The following is a 22,263-nucleotide window of genomic DNA, read 5'->3' as shown; positions in this document are numbered from 1 at the left end:
AGTGAGAGAGAGAGAGAAAAAAAAGGTGATAATAGTAGATATATAAATAGATAATAATGATGAAAATAAGGTTTATCATGATGATAATGGTGGTGAAGTGATGATGATTTTTTTTGATGGAACAAATTATCATCTTCATCGATTGTATTGCTAATGTTCTTGACTGACAATACAATTGTATTATTATCAACAGAATAATTCATTCTCATCCTTTTTTTTCCACTATTCTCTCTATTTCTTTTCACCCCCTTTGTAACTTATCTCTTTGGTGGAGAATATTTGGAAAATTCATCTTTACCTCTTCTGGATTATATTTTGACAACGATCCTCCTTCTTTAAACTCAGTTATCATCACATCACTTAGCTTTTTAGAGGTATCTAGATAGTAGAGAGAAATAAAAATAAAGTCGAAGAAAAAAAGGTAAAAATTATTATTATCATAAACATTGGAAGTTATCGTGACATTTATAGAAGTAGTTTGGTAATGGAAGATTGGGTTTGCAAGGTTATATCAATAGTTGTTCAGGTTTTAGATAGAATAGATAACGATATCATTTAATTGGTTATCGTTACAATTAATTTAATTGTTGACGAAATGAAAAGTTCACAATTTAACAAAAGTAATAAGTTAAATGACAAAAGTATTTATTTTGTATTCACTTGACAGATGAACAATGTAGTACATTGAAAAGGTAATTTAATATCTAATCAACATGTTATTCAGAATTTGATTATAATGTAATTGTTTGTTTCAACTATTTCATCTGTCTATTTCTTTAATCACTATAATCATTATCTTCATTATCGTCATAATTATCATGTTAATTGACGTTGAGACAGAAATCAGAAATTCATAAAGATGCATCATTATCACCAAGATGATGATAATGATGATGGTGATGAAAGATGAGTACACAGGAAAATCATCAAGAACTTGACAGTGGCGTTATTTTTACTCCCAATAGCAGATGAGAGATTGAATCATAAAAAAGAGAGAGAAGTGAGAGAGAAAGAGATAATAAAAATGAATACATTATGGATATGTAATCACTCCCAGAATATAATAAATCTTATAAGTACATTTATTATCATTCATCATCTTCAAATTTTTATCTCATTTCGATTATTATTTAGTGATAATAATAAATAATAAATATTAGAGAGAGAGAGAGAGAGAGAGAGAGAGAGAGAGAGAGAGAAGGGGGAAACAATAGATATTAAGGTGAGGAAAAAATTCGTTGACAAGAACTTTGATCTAGTGTCTCTTTTTTTCCTTTCATCATCTAGACAATATTAAGCAATCATCTTCTTACACCTTAGATAAAAAAACAAAGTATCATCAAAACTATTGTTCAGTAGATTCTTTTCTCATCTTCTTTCATAAAGAGATGATTATCATCTTTCATATGATTGGGTGTTTATGTTTGGTCAGATTCGATAATGATGCACTTGTTTTCTCCATGTAAGAATCTCTTTTTTTCAATAACTTCTCATGGATAATGGTCTTGTGTTATATATAATATTTCTGATGCGCTTCATCATCGTTTTTTTTTGAATTCTCGTGACACATATTATCTGATTTCATCTTTTTTTACCTTTACCTTGTATCTTCGCATAGATAAAGGGAGTGAAGAGGCAGTGAGAATGTGATTCAGCTACATGCATGTGATCATAAAGAAAAAGCAGTTATTACAATTGTTTGATTGAGAGAGATATTAATGCCTCACTCTAGTCATTTTTCCATCCTCATCTTATTTATCTTCCAACAAGAATGATATTATATCTTCCTTAAAGTTCACCTCTTGAACCTTAAAGGATTGGATAAAGTTTAAGTATTTTTCTTTATCATATTCTAGTTAAGCAATAACCATTGATAAATTTGCTGCTTGATCACTTTTTATTTCATTGTAGATAAGTAATCAACGATTTGTCAATGTTGCTGTTATTGTTGTTTTCTTTTTTTTCTAATGGTGTATTTTAAATTTTAGACTATGAATTGTCTTGTAAAACGAGGAAGAGAAATTTCCCTCGAGTGTTGAAATGGACTAGTTTTGTCAATGATTTGTTTTGGAATTGGACTCAAGCTGTCAACTGTTTGCACTTAAAGATGGGAGATATTAAATTGTTTGGGATGATGTATTATCTTATCTCTGAATCTTTTAGCATGCAAAAGATGATATTTATTAATATGACGATATTAATTGTATTTAGAATAAAATGATAAAGTGTCTATTAATTATAATCATCATATTGATCAAGATAAAGGTTAAGACTTTTGCACAATTGATTCGAATTCCGGCAAAGGCAAATAAGTTTCTCTTCTATCTATCTGATGATATTTTTCCTTGAATGACGTTATTGATTCTTCCATAAAAGATGATCATGGAGAAGGGTGAGGGAAGAGAGAGAGAGAGAGAGAGAGAGAGAGAGAGAGAGAGAGAGAGATAAGATGAGATGAGATGAGATGAGAAAATTATAAGACGCAAGAATATGAAAACAATTGATTCTTCAATCATTTTTTATTCTTTTCTTTTATTTTTTCTTCTTGTTGTCATTGTGTTTGTCCTTATAACTCATTTTCTAACCTTTTTATCATTTTAATTATCACTAACATGATGATCATTGTCTCATTTCTTAAGAAAAGTATATATAAAAATTTTTTACATGAAAAAATTAATAGAAAAGGAAAATAATATAAACTCATCTAAGGTTACACATTTCTCGATTTCTTAACATTTTTCTCTTACTCTCATTACATTTAATCGTATGTTGTAGATTCTTATATCATCTTCTTCTTCATCTTCCTTAGAAACATTAACGATTTACACAACCGAGAGAAACGTTTGTAAATTAAGGTTGTTTTGTTTCAAAAACTGTTGATGAAAGGAAGAGCATTAAAAAAAGGGAAAACCAGAAAGGAAGAAAAAAAAGAAGAAATTATAAACAAAGATGATTGGGAACAAAAGATGATGTAAATATTACACCAAAGAGAAACTGAGTTAACGAAGAGGGAAAAACACATAATAAGGGAGATGTGAATGTAGGCTAAAAAGTAGGAATAGAAATTGATAAGAAGAGAGGGAGGAAAGTGAAAGAGAGAGTAAGTGAGTGAGAAAAGAAAATGAGGGAAGAAGAGAAAACAAGGAAGAGAGAGAGAGAGAGAGAGAAGAGAACAAGTCGAAGAAAAAAAAGAGATGAAGATTATTGGCAAGATGTCCGAAGAGAAGCAAACGTAAAGAGAGAAAAAAAAGAGATGTTAATGACGATGGAAAGAAAATGAAGCGAAAAAAAGAGAGGGTTAACTGTCTTTTGGTCAATTGAATTCTAATAAACTGATGAGGAGAAAAAAGTATTTCAAGATGGAGAATAAAGTTAACTGAACATCAATCAATACCTGGCAATTGATTAAATTTAATTAAATTGTTTAGATAACTGGACACTGAAGAGATAAAAAGGAAAAGGGTGAGGGGATGATTGAAAAAGAAGAAGATGAAAAAAAAACAAACTTACATTGGATGTAATCTTGAAGCATTTCAAACTCTGCAGGAGACATTTTCTCCCATTTAAGATCCATAATGTTTAGTAGTAAATTAAGATGGAAGATTGATTGGAATTACAGAGGTAGAAAGAGAACAATCTATATATTAATTATATCTACAAAGATAATAGATGACAATGTCCACCAAAGGAAGAGGAAAAAAAAAGTACCAAATGAAAAGTGTCACTAATCGTTAGTGTGTTGACAAAAAAGAGGCTTTATTTTTATGTTGCTGTTGTTGTTGTTGATTAACATCAAATTGATCCATAAGAAGGTTAATCGTCCCAATATCAACCATCATCATCAGAGATTAACAAAGAAGAGAAGAAAAAAACACCAACACATGAACAAATCCAATCACTGTGATGACGATGATGATGATGAGTAATCACATAATCAAAAAGAAACAGCAACAGAGACAAAGATGGTGATTCTGGTTTTTTTTTGTTTCTCTTTGTAAACACGAAAAAAAATACACACTCAACCACAGAAATCAGTGAATTTACTGTTAGGTTAATAGACGCATATTTATAAATAATAAAAAAAGGAAAAGGCAAAGTTGAACGTTTCCTTAAATGATGTAAGTTATCAGGAAAGAGAAAGAATCAAAAATGTGATGAGAGAAAAGAAAAAACGAAATTCGAAAAAGAGAAAACCGAAAATTCGACGAAACCAACTCCATCTATTGGTTGAAATTCTCTCTTTTTTTCTTTCCATTGGTTTAGTTGTTTTTCTTAATTGATTGTCTTTAATTTTCGTAATTAATTGTTGATAATTTTTTGTTTTGTTTTCTTTTTGTTAACAATTAGTGTTAAGTCTTGAGTGTTTTACGATTCTCGTTGTTTCTGTTTAATGGTTAATCTAAATGTTGATTGATTTTTGGTCTTTTCTTTTTTTCTTATTGGTTTGTTGACATTTGCAAGTGTAATTAGTTAATTGAGATTTTTGGTCTTTTTGGTTTGGATTAGTGGATTATAATCAAAGGTAAGTTGGTTTTGTTCTTTGGTGATTCGTAGTTTCCATTTTAAATCAAATTTCTTTAATCGTACGTTTTGTTGATTGTATTGGTTAATAGAGTTTACTTTGTATCATAACTATGGGATGGAGATGAAACTATATTTGGAAAAGGAGTTGACATGTTTGATTCATTTTATCAAGTGAATTAATCTTGAGATGGATTTACAAGATAATGCAAGTCGAAGATGATTAGTTAATCCAATTAGATCTTTCATCAATTTTTGTCGTCCCAATGTGTCCCGAACGATTGCTCACCCGATTGTCTCCAGTTTGGTCTTGTGCTCATTATTTATCACTGATTTTTTCCTTCAGTTCTCTGGTAATTAGTGGGATTATATCATGGAATTAATTGATCAACTGTGTAGGTTTTCATCTTTATTTGGTGTTTCTATTGGAAAAAGTTGCTTCATTTCATGGATTTTACTTTCAAGTGAATTTGTTTTCACTGTTAATTTTGCTCTTCAATTTTTGTTCAATACTTTTCTTTTTGTGTTTATTATGGAAAGAAAAAAGTTTTATTCAGTATATGTGAGTGTGTGTGTGTGTTTTTTGCTGGTGAATTTTGGATGAAATTGGTTACAGAAATAAAAAATAATAGATTATTTTTTGTATTTTTTGTTGAAATTTTCTTTGTCTCTCTTTTGAGTTGAAAATGTTGATTGAATCTTTGAATGATATAACTCTTATTAAGTGTTGAGAAGGTTAATTACTTTTCCATTAAGAGTAGCAGCAAATATCACGGCTACATCATTAACAAAGCCAATCGAGGAATCTGCAATTGAACCTTGATCACAATTAAGAACCAATTTATTATTGGCCAGATCATAAACAATTAGTCCATCATCTTTAATAACAAGTAACTGATCTCCACTTCGCTTTATTTTATTTATATTGACTTGATTGGTGGCAGTTATTGTGTCACTATTAGTAGTAGTAGTGTCGGTGGTACTTGTGGTGGAGGTGGAGGTCACCTCGGAATCAAAAAGTTTACAGCTCATTAGGGTGGCATATCTGCCGGTTTTGGGATTCAAAGCAATCACTTCTATTGCACTTGACCGAGAATCTCCAAGGAATAGATGTACCAAACCCTATTTGAAGAAAAAGAGAAAAGGAAATATAAATTAGTCCCGTTATAATTACAAAATAGAATAGAAAATTTTCTCTCTCAAATGATTGTTACTTACTTTATCATGCAAAACATTGAAGCAAAATTTATTTCGAAAGACAGATTTATCTACTAAAACTGAGTTGATGATTGATTTGTCAGTTGTGTTCCTATTGTTTGAGAGCAAGAGAAAGAAGGAAGAAAATGAAGAGGAAAAAAAAAGATGAAAACATTAGAATAGAAAATTGGATTGTTAGAGAATTAGATTGATATATTTACCATAGTTGAATTTGATGGTCATAAAGAGCAATTAAAACATTATCCCAATCATCGACAGGATATAAGTGATTAAGGGAAGCATCTTTTTTCAATGCAGTTAAAAGTGTTTTCCTTGATGTTGGTAGATCATATAAAAATAATCTAATTGTACTTGATGGTCCAGGTAAACTGAGGGCACTTTTTTCCTTTGGTAAACAGGTAATTTTGATAAAAGTTTGGCACTTGTGCATCATCTCACAGGAGATAAATGTCATGGAAAATAATTCTCGTAGGTGAAGTTTAATTTCCTTTGTAATTTTATCAAATTTAAGATGAATCAGGTTTAATTCTTTGGTACCATCATAAGCCAATACAATCCAGATAAATTGTTCCGTTTCAATTGATGAACCTTCAACAATTGAAGGTTCATTTTCAATTGTATGATCAGCAACAAGCCAATGTTTTGTTGAATTATCTTCTCTCCACCAAATTGAAATACAATCATCTTGAATTAGGACAATATAATTTGTCTCGGAATCACATGAATCAGGGAAAATGTATAAACATCGTACCAATGAACAAGAATTTGATACCAAACCATTAAATGTTCTCAAATCGGGTTTAATTGTTGTTAATTGGGTTGTTTCTTCTTCAACTGTAACCGGTGGAGTACAAATTTCCATCTCTTCAATTGGAATCAATTTAGGCATCGACGTTAAGTTTATATCAACCTTACCACTAATCTCACCAATGTTTACCTCATCATTTGAATTTGCAATTGTCTCTTCTGACATGGTAATTTTAAACGAAAATAAAAACACTCCCAAATAATTAAGAAGGAAAAAACAAAAACAAAATAAACAGACAATTTAAAGGGAAAATTAAATTTTTAACTAATTAGAAACAATTAACAATTGTTTTTCATTTTCATCTTTTTCCATCAAAAAGAAAATGAAAACCTTTCGCTTAATAATCGAACCGACAAAAAGTTCGCTATAAAACCGATTTCGAAAATTTGAATTCCGGTACCGCGAGACTTTTTCTTTTTCTTTTTGGTCAGAAAAACGTTTCCATTCATTTGGAAGAATAGTTTTATTAATTAATTTCATCAGTTAGTTGAAGAAATTAATTTAATTGGAATTGAATTGATTAGTTGGAACAAGTGAGAAATTTAATTTCTAACAGTCCGGTTACCCGAATTTTGGATATTCGGAAATAGAATTAGAATTTAAAACCGGTCGGGCTTTGGTTCGTTTGTTGGTCGACAGATGGAGACACTTTTTCTGAGCGCCATTTTAGTTAAATGTTGAAAATTATTTTCTTTTTCATTGAAATTTAATTTTAATTGTTGTCATTTTATTTTGATTGTTACAATTTATTCATTGATTATTGATATAAAAAGATCCAGTTATGAGGAAGATTGATTGGTTTTCTTTGTGAGTTGGTCATTGGAAAGATTCTATAAAAAGTGAGTGAGAAAAGTGAATCAGGAAAATGAGGTTTGTTTATAAATCATTAATTGTAACATTTAATTAACTGTTTGTTTTTTGTTTTCTTTTAGTTATCTAATTGTCACAGTTTAACTGGCCTGTTTTGGTGCTGATAATAGTTGGATATGGTTGTACAATGCTGGGGATTCAAAGTGAATTTCTCAATCAGAATCAGAGTTATTTGGTTGATCTCTTGATTTGTCCCAATGGTGAATGTTGCAACTAGAAAATACTCAATGACTAAATTTGGGTAATTAAGCATGACAATTAACTGATTTGTTGGTTATCATGGTGGTAAAGATAAACTAGAATGAGGCCTTAGTCAATTTAAGAAGGAAAAGTAAGTAAATTTAATAAATTGTTCCGTTAATTGTCAATCTAAACTTGATAACCCATTTTGAAGCCATTAACTCTTTATAATACTAACAATTGTAATCAATTTAGATCAATTGGATTACAATCATTTAGAAGATAATCATCTTCATAGGAGATTAAGATGAGCACAATTTTGGAAACAGGCTGAGTCAAAACTTACGAGGATTCTACGAAACATTTTGGTACCAATCTCTCTGGTTAATTGTTACAATTAATAATCAATTACTAAAATTAGCCACAATCAAGATTCATGAGATATTAATATAAATGTATCTTTAATTAGCTTGTTATCTTCATGATTAAGGATCGATTAAGACTTTGCTTTTAATCCCTTTTCATTTGTTCTCAATCAAGAGTAAATTGTTGCTAATTAATTTCAGATTGTCTTTAATTGTAAGGTAACAATTTATGATTAGCATGTTAATCAAAAAAGTCATCATTTATCATCCTAAAGGGGAATAAAAAGAGAGAGTGAGAGAGATAAATTTCTCTTTCTCTTTCATTTTCTTCTCCTTTTCTCATTCATTTCAATATCTTTGTGACTTATTGATATTAACACACAATCTCAATCTTACTGTAAACACTTTTTCCATTCAACCTAATTAACTTAATTACTTTTCCTTAGAGTAACATCACCACCAACAACAACAACGATTGTAACAATTTGCTGAAGGAAACCAAAATGTCCGAATCGAATCGTAAATTTGAAATTCGTGAAGCCAAAACAGAGATTGAACTACTTAATTGTTATCCAGTTTTAAAAATTCTTCGTCCTCACCTTAAATATATCGAAGAATATATTGAAAGAGTAAATCGTCAACAATCAAAAGGTTATCGATTGTTTTACATCGCTGATTCTGATAAAGTGTTAATTGTAATTGGTTTCACTTTACGTGAACGTTTACTTTCAGGTAAAACAATTTACCTGGAAGATTTTTGTGCCCTCAACTGGACAATTCACGAGGAACTTGGACCCTTATTAATTAACTGGATCATTTCATACGCCAAGGAATCTCATTGTGATAATATTCTTACTGAATCAACTTTCACCCGTCATGAAGTTCACCGATTTTACCTTAATCATGGATTTAAAATTACTGCTCATCATTTTTCACTTCCATTGATTGGGAAAAAAGTTCCAACCACATCAGAATTGAAAGAAACGACAACTTAACCCTAATAATGATGTTCACTGATTAACAAAATCTAATCGATCCTGTTAATCGTTTAATTGTACTAATCGTAATTCAATTTATATATATTAATATATATAAATTAATAGTTGCTTTTTGCTAATTACATTTTCAAATGTGTTAAATTGGTCTAATTTTACTGATCCAATAAAAAGCTAAAGTAATTAAACTTTACCTTTGGTTAGTAAAAAAAAAAAAATAATCAACTAGTTATCATTATTATTATTTTGTCATGCAAATTATTGGGTCCAATGGTTAATTGTTTACAATTTAAGTGATCATATTAGTTACTTAATTACTGTTTCTAGATTGTATTGTAATCTAATTTAAGGTTAATTACTTGCTACTCATTAATTATGAATGAAAGGACAAGTTAACTTGTTGAGAGAGAAAGGAAATAATTAACTGATTGTTAAGTTTAATTAGCAATTAAAAGGTAAGTCACAAATTGTAAAAGTAAATTGTTGAGCTTTGTTGTTTTACCAATTCAGTTAATTGTCAGAGACAAAAGTTATTAACTATTAATACAATTATAAGATAATCATTAATTGATTGTGATAATCATAAATGATTAAGTAAATTGATTTGATTTGATTTGAGTGTTTGATCAATTATTTGAAATTAATATATCAAGTGGTCACCTAACTATTGATTTATGATTAGTTAATTGTTTGAAATTCAATTAATTACCAATAACTGAATTGAATTAATGAGTTATTATATTTAATTGTTCACTTGAAATAATGATTTGAAATTATTAATAAAAGTTATCATAGTTAGTTAATCATTATCTTCATGATTATCGTACAGTTAATTGTTGTTGTTATTTGAACAAACTGTTCATGTATATAAAATTAATTGTTAATTAGATTAGATGAAAAATAAGATAATTAATTAATAGAGAGATAAATGAAATGGTAACCATGATAATTATGTGAATCAAGTTGTTGATTAACGGGAAAAATTAGATGATTACCAGGATAACATGATTTCTTCAATGATTAGTTAGTTAATTGTGTCTATGGTTTTTTTTATAACATAATTACAATTAATCTTGATTAACAGGACCAATGTGAGCATCATCATCAAATTACAATTATAATTATGATCATCTTTTTTTTTTGATGTTCTGTCTTGGTGTTAATTATAATTTAAATTGTTAAATTGTTTCAAAGTAAATCCATTTCGTTAACTAGTCAACAAGTGAATTGAATTGAATTAAATTGTTTAAACAACAATTAACTTACTCTGAGGTGTTTAAGATAATCAAAGATGCCAAATGATAAGGATGAAGATAATGTTGAACAGATTGAACTGACCAACGGAGGTGGGCTCATCAAAGTGGTCATCACCAACCCCACTGAAGGTGAAGGTGTTAATGGTCAAGGGGCTGATGGTCAAGGGGCTGATGGTGCCGGTGGTTATGTTAATCTAAATTTTGATAAAAGTGATTTAGTTGATGGTGATCTTGGAAATCGCCGTGGATCCAAATGGTCAGAAGTTGATTTTCCAGGTACAATATTACCTGCAATTAGTGAGGATAATGATGGTAGTGGTCATCGAGATGGGGCTGAAAAGGGTGACCAGGTAAATGGACAATCGGAGGCGTTACATTTAATTACAACATCGAAAGCACCAATTAAGGATTTCACCTTAGAGGTTAGAGCGACTCTAGATATTAAACATTATCTCAGTGATTTGACAATTGAATTAGAGTGTCAACAATTAGATGGTCATCTTTACAATTTAACTAATCATTTACTTAAAAAGGTAAGATTAACAACCTTCATTTTTGGTTAAATAGTAGTTTAAGTTAATTGTTGGCTCGATATTTAGATGATTTAACCCTTTTACCTGTTTTACTTATTAAATTGCTTGCATGTTGTTAATTTAATTACTTTGCTAATTCTCAGTGGTTGGTAATTAATAGAAATACAATTACACTTGGTGTAATTAAACGTTTCTTTTATTGGATTAACAGGTTAATTACTATTTGATAAGGTTTAATGTGATTTAGGCTTTTAATTGTTACAATTTGAAATTGTAGTTGTGTTATTTTGCTCTTTAGTTGTTACCGTTTCTAATTGTTAATCAATATTTTAGGCCTTAAATCAATTTAATATCTCTTGATATTTATTGTGATTAAATGATATTCAAGGTTATACTCAGGTAAATTGTTCACAATTAACCTAATTACCTGAAGGATATTAATCAATGATAATATAAAACCTATTGAAGGTTAATTGTTAACCCGGCTAATTGTATTATTTATAACAATTTCTTAGTAAAATTTAACTATTAATGGAATTGATTTTATATTATGTGTTAATTGTTGTACAATTGATGATGGTTATTATTAATTAATTGTTATAACATACGAATTACTAATTAATCATCTCACTTTCAGTTTCTATTAATAGATTTAGTTTGTATCATGTAACAAAATTTCAACCTTTCGAGGTGAAAGTTTATTCAATTTAATTAAAATCTCTTGATTAATTTACTAATTGTTTCTTTTTGGAATTTTAATTTACTAATTTCTAGATGAATCAACAATCTAAATCTAAATCTAAATTTGATTTAGATGAAGTGATGGGAACATTGTTTTCAGACAAAGAGTGTAGGTTTTCAAGAGATTATCCCAAAGGAAAATCAGATTAACCGAAAAAGTTTTTTCCACTAATCCAACAGATAAATTGATCACTAATCGTATTCAAGGAGTGACAACAAATGATTCTGGTTCGACCATTTTTGATCAATCATGGGTTTGCCTATTGTAAGTTCATGTGCGAAGTTAATTATCTCTTAATCTGATCAGCAATTTCTAATTAATCTCATCTAATTGTTTACCTAAGAGGTTCGGGTGTCTCTGTGAAGAAACATATGATCGGCTTGGGACGAACCACTGGTCCAATTAACTTGGGCGATTCCATGGAGAATATTAGATTTATTTTAATTATATTAACACCGACAATTGAGGTAAAAGAATCAATTGATTTTCGAATTTTATTTATGTTCTAATTGATTGATAATTTTTGGGTTTTTCTTTGAAAGAAACCAACAAAAAGTTCTTATGAAATTGGTCGAACCTTTTCAACTCTTCTTATGGACAGTTCGCTTCGTTTTGATCTGCTCGAATCACCAAATGAAGAATCGGCTAAACATTCAATTAAACAGAAAGCGGAAGAACTTTCAATCAAGGAATCATCTAGTTCTAAGGTTAAAATAATCCACGGGTTGGACACAAATCTTTGGGAAAATATCACCCGAAGGGCTCGTTGGTATCACACTGATTTTATCGACGGCATCGTGGGCAAGAAAACGGTCCACAAAACACTGGCCACTTCGCTTTTCCTTTATTTCGCCTGTTTGTTACCTTCCATTGCTTTCGGTGTTTTAAATTCCAAAAACACCAACGGATTAATTGGTAATTAAGAAAACAAAACACAACAATCAACAGGGAAATTGTCAGTTAATTGTAAACATCTTCAATCTAATTATCTCAAGGTCCGGAAAGAGCGTTAATTGGTCAAGCTCTTGGAGGAATATTTTTCGCTCTAATCGGAGGTCAACCTTTGGTAATTATCGCAACAACCGCACTCGTCTCATTGTATATCAAAGGTAATCAACTAATTGTTATTGATCAAACTTTCTCCTTCTCATCTCCATTCACTAATTGCGAAATTGTTTCGTTTCTTTAATCAGTTGTCTACGAAATCAGTAATCAATTGGAGGTCGATTTCTTCATCATGTATGCATCGGTCGGCTTTTGGAATACCCTTTTCGTCTTGGCCTATGCGATATTTGGTTGGAGTAAATTGATCAAATTTGCAACTCGATCAGTTGAGGAAATATTTGCACAATTTATAACAATTTGCTTCTTCTATGATGCAATTAACGGATGCATTGAAAGTAAACAATTCAAATCATTGCCCATTAACAATTTAACAGTAGAAAACAAAACCTACTACAAGACAATTAACTTTTTATTTACTTCTTGCATTTTACTGATTAACAGGTTTCCATAATTACTATTACACTGATGTGTGTAAAAATTTATCCTCAACAATCAACACAAACAATTTAAATACTACAACAATTAACGATGAGCCAATTGTTTGCCAACGAGAAGGAGCCTTGTTACATTTACTATTAACCTTAGGAACTGTTTGGCTTTCATTGCAAATCTACAAATTCAATCAAAGGTAAATAATGGTAACAATTAATTCCAATCAATTCGATAATTTTAATTGTTTCTTTTCTTCCCAATTCTCCAATTAGTCCATTTTTAAGTCGAGGTATGAGAGAGCTCGTATCGGATTATGCTCTTCCAATCGGTGTACTTGGTTTCGCTGCAATTGGTAATTTAATTTTCGCCGACATTGAAGGTAAGGTCAATTTCGTGATCAGTGATTAGTAATTAAAGAAGTAAACATTTTAATTTGATTGAATCTTCTTCTTCTTCTTCTTCTTCCAGTTGATTCATTTGATTTCTCCAAGTCCATTTCGGTTGAACGAGCTTATGTCGATTTCAGTTCGTTCAAAGTTATCGGGACAAGTATCGTCTTGGGTTTCGCTTTGTCCCTGTTGTTTTTTATGGACCAAAATATTACCGGTCAAATAGTTAATGCACCGACTAATCACTTGAAGAAAGGATCAGCTCCTCATTTGGATTTACTGATTATCGCCGTGATTAACTGTACCTTATCCTTTTATGGTCTTCCCTGGATGCACGGGATTTTGCCTCATTCACCGCTTCATGTACGATCTTTGGCCGATACTGAGGAGAGAAACAACCAGGGACTGATAGAGACTCAAATTATTCGAGTTCGAGAAACTCGGATAACTGCTCTTGTCTCAAATATACTCATTGGATTATCTTTATTCATGATTCCTTATCCACTTAATCTTATTCCGGTTCCGGTTCTTGATGGTCTCTTCCTTTACTGTGCTTTTGCATCACTCAGGGGAAGTTCAATGTTCCAAAGGATTTGTTTACTCTTCCAAGAGCAGGTAAGTTTTGAGAGACTTAATAATTAGAAAATAAGAATAGAATAGAAAATTAATTGTTCCATTTTCAGTCTTCATATCCACCTAATCATTATGTTCGTCGAGTTCGTCAACGAGTCATTCATATGTTCACTTTATGTGAGTTAATTCAACTCGCTATTTTGGTCTTTGTTGGATTGATCGCTCCATGGGCTTACCTGAGAATGGCCTTTCCAGTTTTCATCGCTCTTCTAATGCCCGTCAGGTAACAATTTAGTAATAATTTAAAGTCGCAATGATTATCTAATGTTTTCCATTTTCTCAACTTTTCCTTTCTAATAATTTCCATAGACATTACATCTTACCTGTTTTCTTGAACAAAAAGACTCTGAAACTTTTAGATTCTTATGGTTAAATGATTGGAATCAATTAACTATCATCTTAATCGTTGGATTAATTTTCGATTTTTGAATAACTGATTTTTTAGAAAAAATGAAAAAAGAAAAAACTTATCATCAAATTGATTTCTATCGATACTGATTATTGAATTTCTACCATTGAAAAAGTGGTAAAAAATAAACGATATTAAAATTTTCGCAGTTTATTATTAAACTTGTACTTGGATTTTGATTGATTTTCATTAATCTGATTAGTTGATTTGATTTAAATTTGTAATCTTTATGTTGTCCTTTCGTGGTAATGAGTTGACATCTTGACCATCGATACGACAATAACCTGAAGTAGTAGTTGTCTCGTTAATCCAGTCAAGGTAAGAGGTAACTCGAGTGAAAACTGTCGGAACTGAATCACCACACGAATTACCAAATGAAACAACACCAACGAGATACATGGTACCTGAACCATTGTCAACCATTAACGGTCCACCGGAATCACCGAAACAGGGAGACGATGATGTCGCTTGAGCACAAATGTGAGCGGAAAAGGTTAAAAGGCCAATCCATGAGAGGGAACAACGAAAATGATTAACATGGTCCATACGAACTTCTAATGGGATTTCCGTTGCCTTGTGGTCAGTTTCATCGGTAACACCCCAACCGGCCACGTATAAATCGTTTGCCGTAAAGTAAATATTACGAGAGGATAAACAGACTGGCTTGATTTCCCTGGTAAATTGTGAAATTGGTTCCGATAACTGGACAAGGGCAATGTCATTTCGGACAATCGGTGATGTCTGATAACTTGGATGTCGGATAAATTGGGACACTTTGTACTGTTTTCCTGAACTGGTCAAATTATGAGCACCAATTGTTACCGTTAATCGTATTATATTGGTCGGAGCACAATGAGCCGCTGTAACTATCCATTGGTCATTGATTAATGATCCTCCACAGGTATGAACATTTCTATAAGAAAAAGGTATTCATTGTAATTAGAATAAGAGAAAATTAATTTTCGAGAAAACTTTTAATCAATTAACTGACCTTCCGTCAGCACGTTGAATTTGAAGTGACACCAACCAAGGGTATTTGTTATTATAATATTGGGTTCCATTGATTATCTTTAAATTGTCTTCGAGCAAATTAACTTTACAATTACAATCTTCTCCATTTAGAGATGAATTAGTTAATTGTGTAACTGTGAACAGAATAACGATCAAGTTAATTGTTAGTAAACTTGTTGGTGACATTTTTCTAGTCTTGTTAAGAGATTTTGATTGAAGACAATTAAAGGAAATTATATTTTCTTAATCAACAGAAATTTATGGTTAAGACAATGAACCAATAATAATTAGTAATCAAGTGATAATTAGTCTAATCAACACTTGATGGTTAATTGTTGTTGTTTGTTGTTGATGGTAAACAATTGATGTGTTGATTATCAAGTGATGATAATTAATTTCTTGCTTAAATCACAATTGTTAGACTAATTAATCTAGTTAATTTTGTCTACTGTTGAAATGATATGTTGATTAGTTTAAAGATTAATTATTATTTTCAATTCAATCACAAAAACTGTTAACAAATAATTAACAATTTATTTATCTAAATTGTATTTTTAAATCAATTTTGGTTAATGAAAATGATCAACGTAACATTGACGATTAATTGATGAAAATCAATTGTAATCAATTTTTAAATTGATTGGTCAATTAATTGTTTAAATCTAAATTAGGGTAACAATGAGTTAACAGAAAATACCCTTTTACTAATTAACAATTAGGATGATTGCTGATTAATTGAAATTGTTGTTGAATAATTTACAGCTGAAAATTAGATGAACACATGATTGAGGGCAAATTTAGTCTAATTGTAATTAGAAATGATTATTATTACACAACAACATGGGTTAAATTTTGTGGTGAAAATTAACTTACCTGAATTAATTAACTTGATGATTGTTGATAATCAATTGTAATGATTAACAAAAACAACAACAAAATGAAACGTTGACCAAACATGTGAAGGTGAAAATTAGATATTAACCATAACCAATTAACCGTCAGGCTTTTGATTTAATTGTTACCTTGATTGTTGAGTTTATCTGTGCTTGTGTTAAGGGTTGAAAAGAATCGTGATTAACTTAATTAGTTCAGAATTAGTTGATAGAAGATTAATTAGAATAATCTAATTGGAAATGTTTGTTCTTACCTTTTTTCTTATTCTTCACCTGTTGATTTTTCTGATTGAAAAGTAAACAATTAACAGTCCAATATATATTTCATTCAGTTAATTTGTTCAGTGAATTAACTTGATTGTATCTTAATTATTGACGATTGATTGGAGTTACTATTGTTAACTAATTGTTTACTTTTGATTTTTGTTTCCATTTTTAAATTTGTGTAAACAAAAAGGTTTACCAATGTTTGGATATTGATTTTGTTTGATTGTTGATGCTTTCTGGTTAATCATAATCAGTGACCTATTTGGTTTTTGATTAGATTGATTGTTAACTTTAATTTCTGCTGATTAAGTGATGATTTAACTGCTTCCCCATCTTGTAAATGAGATTGGCCAATTTCAGTCTAGTTGAATATCATTTCAATTTTCCTTGAGATGAGTTGGTGTTAATTGTTGATTAATTTATGTTAAAACTTAATTGTGTCATTACATTTGTGATAATAAATGTAAACTTATTGAAAAATGGTGACTATTAATGATCAACAGCAGGAACAACAAGGAGAATTGTCAATCAGGTAAGCCAATTAATCAAATTAATGATGAAAATATTTCACAATTGTTTTGATCACATGAAACGAAAAGTTAATTAGATGTGTTTTTATATTTCCAATTCAAATCAGTTAATTGTCATCACTTTCTATCTTTGTCTTGATGTTACCCAACTGACACTGATTCAGTTTGTCTACATTAACAGAAATAAAATTAATTTACAATCGTATGACTTAATTTCCATCTAAGATCAAGCTAATTTCTTGAAACAAAAAATCAAATTGTCACAATTGAAGAAGTGACAAAAAAAATGAGAAACAATTAAATTAAAGTTGGAAAAACATTTTACAAAACGATTTACTCAATCAAATACACTAATCAAATTCGAGAGATGATCAAAAGGTGAGAAAATATTCCAATCAAATTAAAAACAAGAAAAAAACAAAATTTCAATCATCAATTTAATTGTCATTAAATCACAACAAAAGTAAACAAAACAATTAAAAAAAAGAAAACATCTGATTGAGTTTTGATTGGTTCCTATTGGAAGGATAAGTGTTACAAATAGCAAAAACTCAACCGTTTCAACCGAAAATCTATAAAGTGGCTCCATCTGTTGGTGGAGATTTTCCCTAGCGTAACATTGGCAATGTTAAATTGGAATTAATTTTTTCCTTGTTGAAAATGTTTATTTATTAAATCAATTAAATCGTGATTGTTTTTATTTTTAATTCTTTAATTGTAATCGTTAAATGTTGAAAATTACCTTCACTCAATTAATTTAACTCTTTGGTTGATTAACTATTTGAATAATTAGAATCAACTAAAGTAACTCTTTTACTCTTCTCTCCATCTTTACCAACTGTTTTCATCTAATTCTCTTCCCTATATTATTATTATTGTTATTTTCTGTTTTTGTGTCTTTTTTATTTTGTCATTTTCTTTGATTATTTGTTTTCTCTTTCTCTCTCACTCCATCTCCATGGGAAGATTGAATGGTAAGAAAGATGTAAGGATCTTACTGGTCGGTGATCCTGGTGTTGGTAAAACCTCTCTCATATTTTCACTGGTTAGTGAAGAGTTTGCTGAAGAGGTCCCACCTCGTGCTGAAGAGATTACAATTCCTGCTGATGTTACACCAGAAAAGGTTACAACTCAGATTGTTGATTTTTCCGGTATGTTTATCATTTTTCTCTCTCAAGCGAAGAAACCGTTCTCCCTCTCGGCCCATAAAATCATTTTATTAATCATTTTCTCTCTCTCTCTTCCACCTTTACCCTTTTTTTACTCTTTTCTCAAACTCCCATAGCTCAAGAACAAAATGATGAAAATCTTTACCAGGAAATTCGTAAATCGCATGTAATATGCATCGTCTATGCAGTTGATGATGATGATTCAATTGATAAGGTATTGATTATTCTCTTCTTCTACAATTAACTGGTCATCTTGGATCCAATTTTATTCAACTGTTTTCTCTCTTTATTCCAAATATTTATGTAGATTTCGTCTTATTGGTTACCTTTAATTCGTGACCAATTAGGAGAGGATCATAATGTACCGGTAGTCTTGGTTGGTAATAAGGTTGATTTGGTGGAATATAGTTCATTAGAGTCAATATTACCTATTATGAATCAATTTAATGAAATAGAGACTTGCGTTGAGGTTTGTTGAAATTGTATCTCTTTTAATTGCACCATTTGCAATTGTCTCTTAACTTGTGCTATTCCTTAAATTACTAATCATTTTCTATTTTTCTTTTCTTTTCTTCTTGCAGTGTTCAGCAAAGACGTTAAAAAATATTTCCGAACTTTTTTTTTATGCTCAAAAGGCTGTTCTCCACCCAACATTACCCCTTTACTCGTCTTACGAAAGAGATGTAATTAACTTCTATATTTCCACATATCTCTCTCTCCCATTTTTGTAATCAATTATTAACGCTTCTCTCTAATTTCTCCTTTAGCTCACCGATAAATGTAAAAAAGCCCTACGTCGAATATTTAGATTATGTGATGAAGACAATGACGGTCTCCTGAATGACGATGAACTGAATAAATTTCAAAAAAGATGTTTCAACACTCCATTAAAATCTCAAGCCTTGGAAGACATTAAGAACATCGTTAAAAGAAGTTTACCCGATGGTATATTCGAAGATAGTATAACACTCAGTGGTTTCTTATTCCTTCATTGTCTATTCATTCAAAGAGGTCGACATGAGGCCACTTGGGCAGTTTTACGAAAATTTGGCTACAATGATAGAGTTGAACTCGAAGATGAATCCTTTCATAATCGCCCTTTTCCAGATAATCCAACCAAGCACAATACTGAACTATCAGAGCATTTGACGTGAGCAAAAAAATTCCCTTTCCAATTATTATTTTCAATCGAATCTTTAATTTTAATTCTTTTTCTCTCTCTCTCTCTCTTCTTCATATTCTATTTTCAGAGTTTTTCAAAATGCCTGGTCAACGGGAACTCCTGCATTGGTAAAAGCTGGTTTAGGAATTTCCACCATAGCTATTTTCAGCATTTTCTTATACAAATTGATAAGAAAATTAAATATCCAATCAAATTAATTAATAAACCGGAACAAAAAGTGTATGCCTAGATAATTAACTTCTTCATTATTGTCTTCTGAGTAAATTTATATATATATATATCTCCATATAACGATAATGTTGATCCAATTGCGAAGAAATAATTTTTCTGGTTACTTAAAAAACTCAGTCACTAAACATGATGATCTTTAGATCATTTTGTTATTATTATTATTATTATTATTTTTTGTTAGTTGATTAATTTATCAATAATAATTTGATGATGATTGACAATCGTGACAATTAATTGAAAAGTTAATCTTAATTTACGTATTTAATTTATCCAACAACAGTCACAATCAACTAGTCACTCTATGAATCGGCTAAGCTGTGAATCTTTTTGAAAGCCAGTGATGATTGAAACAGCTGATAAAATCTCTTACACCGGCTAACTGAGATTCCGATAGGAAAACCATGATTATCGTCATGGTGATGAATACATTTCAGAGACACTCAACTTGACTCTCCATTGAAAACACTCACTCATAGATTCTTGATAATTTCAACAGTTTTTCTTGTTGATCCGAATTTTTTATTTTCTGAATTTGTCAGAATTTTTTCTAATACCTGATCAATGGAAACTTGTTCATGGGTATCAGCTGATTTTCTTGAGATTTTATTGAGAATTGATTGTAAGATTTACTTGGTGAAACAACACAGCAAAAATCATGACCTTTAATTAGTTAAAATTGTTAAGTTAATCATAATTATTTACATGTAAAAGTTGATTATGATTACGTTTCAATCTATTATTATTTGAATGCTAATAAATTTGGATAATATTATTATACTTTTCATGTTTTTATCAAAAGAAAGATGATTGAATTAGTTAATTGTTCTGGTTTGTTGTTGGTTGATTGGTGATTAATTTACAAAGGTTTTTTTGGAAACAAGAATTAAATTACAATTATAATAAGTTGATTAAATTTGTTGATTGTTGTCAAGTGTCTAAAATGTTTTCAACACAATTAGAAATTAGAAAAACAAAAGTTGCTCTTTCACAATCGTGACAATTAATTGAAAAGTTAACCTAATTATTGATTGTTGGTCACACCATTAAATTAAGATGAGGATGAGGATGAAGATGAAGATGTTGTTGATGTTGATAGTTGATGATTGTTGATTGTTTGATTGTCCAGATCAATGTTAATTGTTGTGTGTGTGTGTGTTGCGAGTTAATCAGATAATCAAATTTTGTATTTTTCAATCAATTCAATGATTAACAATTAAATGTGAACATATTTCAATGAGTTAATTATATTTGTACAGGAACAAAATTAAAAATCAAGTTTATGGTTTTACTTTAGGTTACAATTAAAGTTAATTGTCTCATCTAAGCAACTTATTAATAACACACTCATCCAACTAATTAAATAACAATCGTGATTAGAAAAGGAATTGGATTAAAACAATTAGGTTAATCAAAATGGTCAGTTAATCATTATTATTATGGTTATTGCTATTTCACAGACAAATTGATTGTAATTAATTTTGATTCATAATTAGTTACAAGTTAAATTGATTTTTATTGATTTTTTTTACTTGTTTTCATCAACAATCAAAAGTAATTGTAACTCTTGGTTTCTTGTAACATTCATATATTGGCACAATTAGGTAGTTAATTAGTTAATTGTTGAAGAAAAAAAAACAATCTTTCCAATCAATGAAATCGTGAATGAATTGAAAACTAATCAAGAGTAAATTATTAACGACAATTAACTTGATTGTTGGAGTTTATCTTGATCATTTTCAATTTTAATGCCTTCAAATAATTTATTTTTTGTTATTAGTTAATTTAATTGTTGTCTATTGTTTATTGCATTTGATTAGATTGATTAAAATTATTACTATCAGTTTATTATTATTATTGTTTTCATATTGAGATGTTGATTTAATAGCAATCAAATAATGATAATTAACTTTTCTCAATCAATCCTTTAAAGATTAGAGTTAATTGTTTAACCAACATCAAGCGAAACAAAATTAATGAACTAATTGATTAATTTAATTGTTACATTTGATTGTGATTAAAAAAAAAGTATCACCCGTCGCTTGATTGTCCGATAATATTAAGAATTGATTAACAATTAATTGCTTTTTGTTTCTATTATTGATTAAGATAATTGAATTAACTTTTTCTTATCGAACAGCAATTTAAACATAACAATTAAGGTGATGATAGTTTGATAATTATTAATAAGATTAAGCTAATTAAATTGTTGACGATTAACTGAATCATTTTTATCCCTCTAATTTAGTTAATTATTTACAATAATTGATTAATTAATTAGTTTAATCTTTGGCTAAACTTTTGTTTCTATTACTAATTAAAACTAAATTAATTAATGTTTTTCATTTGGTTTTACAATTAAATCTAATCATTAATTGATTGATTTTTTTTCCTCATTATTAATTGTTAACTTATCATTATTTTTCATAACTCGATTGTAATTAAATCAATATGATTAACTAATTATTATCATTATTTTTGATTAGTGGCAAAAATTGTGAGCTTATTATCATTATATTAGCTTAATTGTTGACTAATTGTTACAGTTTATCTTTTGTTTACCTTA

General features: G+C 29.6%; 6 protein-coding genes across 9 annotated transcripts in view; 3 read left to right on the top strand and 3 right to left on the bottom strand.

The window, feature by feature from the left end:
• LOC128385634 (diacylglycerol kinase 1-like) overlaps positions 1 to 4,118 on the bottom strand; it is a 38,915-nt gene extending 34,797 nt beyond the window's left edge. For 2 of the 4 annotated variants that reach the window (XM_053344521.1, XM_053344523.1), the window contains exons 1-2: positions 3,511 to 4,117; positions 299 to 378 (exon numbers count right to left, since the gene is read on the bottom strand). In XM_053344521.1, coding sequence (XP_053200496.1) covers positions 299 to 378; positions 3,511 to 3,574 — 144 coding nt within the window. In that variant the 5' untranslated portion in view covers positions 3,575 to 4,117. Of the gene's footprint in view, positions 1 to 298; positions 379 to 3,510 lie in introns of all 4 variants that reach the window. The other 2 variants (XM_053344525.1, XM_053344524.1) reach the window with 2 other exon arrangements.
• Positions 4,119 to 4,900: 782 nt separating this feature from the next.
• On the bottom strand, positions 4,901 to 6,869 carry LOC128385635 (uncharacterized). The gene is made up of 3 exons (XM_053344526.1): positions 5,940 to 6,869; positions 5,740 to 5,830; positions 4,901 to 5,643 (listed from the first exon to the last, which is right to left on the bottom strand). The coding sequence occupies exons 1-3, from the start codon at positions 6,710 to 6,712 to the stop codon at positions 5,242 to 5,244; spliced, it is 1,266 nt and encodes a 421-aa protein (XP_053200501.1). The 5' UTR covers positions 6,713 to 6,869; the 3' UTR covers positions 4,901 to 5,241.
• A 1,596-nt stretch (positions 6,870 to 8,465) lies between these two features.
• Positions 8,466 to 8,957, top strand: LOC128385552 (uncharacterized). Its single transcript, XM_053344424.1, has one exon. It carries the CDS (start codon positions 8,466 to 8,468, stop codon positions 8,955 to 8,957), a length of 492 nt encoding a protein of 163 aa, XP_053200399.1.
• Positions 8,958 to 9,978: 1,021 nt separating this feature from the next.
• LOC128385456 (solute carrier family 4 member 11-like) lies at positions 9,979 to 14,577 on the top strand. Its single transcript, XM_053344323.1, has 12 exons — positions 9,979 to 10,746; positions 11,521 to 11,596; positions 11,668 to 11,752; positions 11,832 to 11,955; positions 12,031 to 12,403; positions 12,484 to 12,597; positions 12,682 to 12,888; positions 12,995 to 13,181; positions 13,258 to 13,364; positions 13,454 to 13,989; positions 14,058 to 14,230; positions 14,317 to 14,577. The coding sequence occupies exons 1-12, from the start codon at positions 10,249 to 10,251 to the stop codon at positions 14,378 to 14,380; spliced, it is 2,544 nt and encodes an 847-aa protein (XP_053200298.1). The 5' UTR covers positions 9,979 to 10,248; the 3' UTR covers positions 14,381 to 14,577.
• LOC128385464 (chymotrypsinogen A-like) lies at positions 14,549 to 16,264 on the bottom strand. Its single transcript, XM_053344331.1, has 2 exons — positions 15,408 to 16,264; positions 14,549 to 15,329 (listed from the first exon to the last, which is right to left on the bottom strand). Exons 1-2 carry the CDS (start codon positions 15,611 to 15,613, stop codon positions 14,615 to 14,617), a joined length of 921 nt encoding a protein of 306 aa, XP_053200306.1. The 5' UTR covers positions 15,614 to 16,264; the 3' UTR covers positions 14,549 to 14,614.
• A 700-nt stretch (positions 16,265 to 16,964) lies between these two features.
• LOC128385463 (mitochondrial Rho GTPase 1-like) lies at positions 16,965 to 19,766 on the top strand. The gene is made up of 7 exons (XM_053344329.1): positions 16,965 to 17,119; positions 18,084 to 18,268; positions 18,403 to 18,500; positions 18,594 to 18,755; positions 18,868 to 18,969; positions 19,054 to 19,436; positions 19,537 to 19,766. Exons 1-7 carry the CDS (start codon positions 17,067 to 17,069, stop codon positions 19,664 to 19,666), a joined length of 1,113 nt encoding a protein of 370 aa, XP_053200304.1. The 5' UTR covers positions 16,965 to 17,066; the 3' UTR covers positions 19,667 to 19,766.
• Positions 19,767 to 22,263: the final 2,497 nt, after the last annotated feature.

This window comes from Panonychus citri, unplaced genomic scaffold (assembly GCF_014898815.1).
Source record: "Panonychus citri isolate SS breed McGregor unplaced genomic scaffold, ASM1489881v1 Contig00049, whole genome shotgun sequence".
Lineage (NCBI taxonomy): Eukaryota > Metazoa > Arthropoda > Arachnida > Trombidiformes > Tetranychidae > Panonychus > Panonychus citri.
This window is presented reverse-complemented; position numbering and strand designations above follow the sequence as displayed.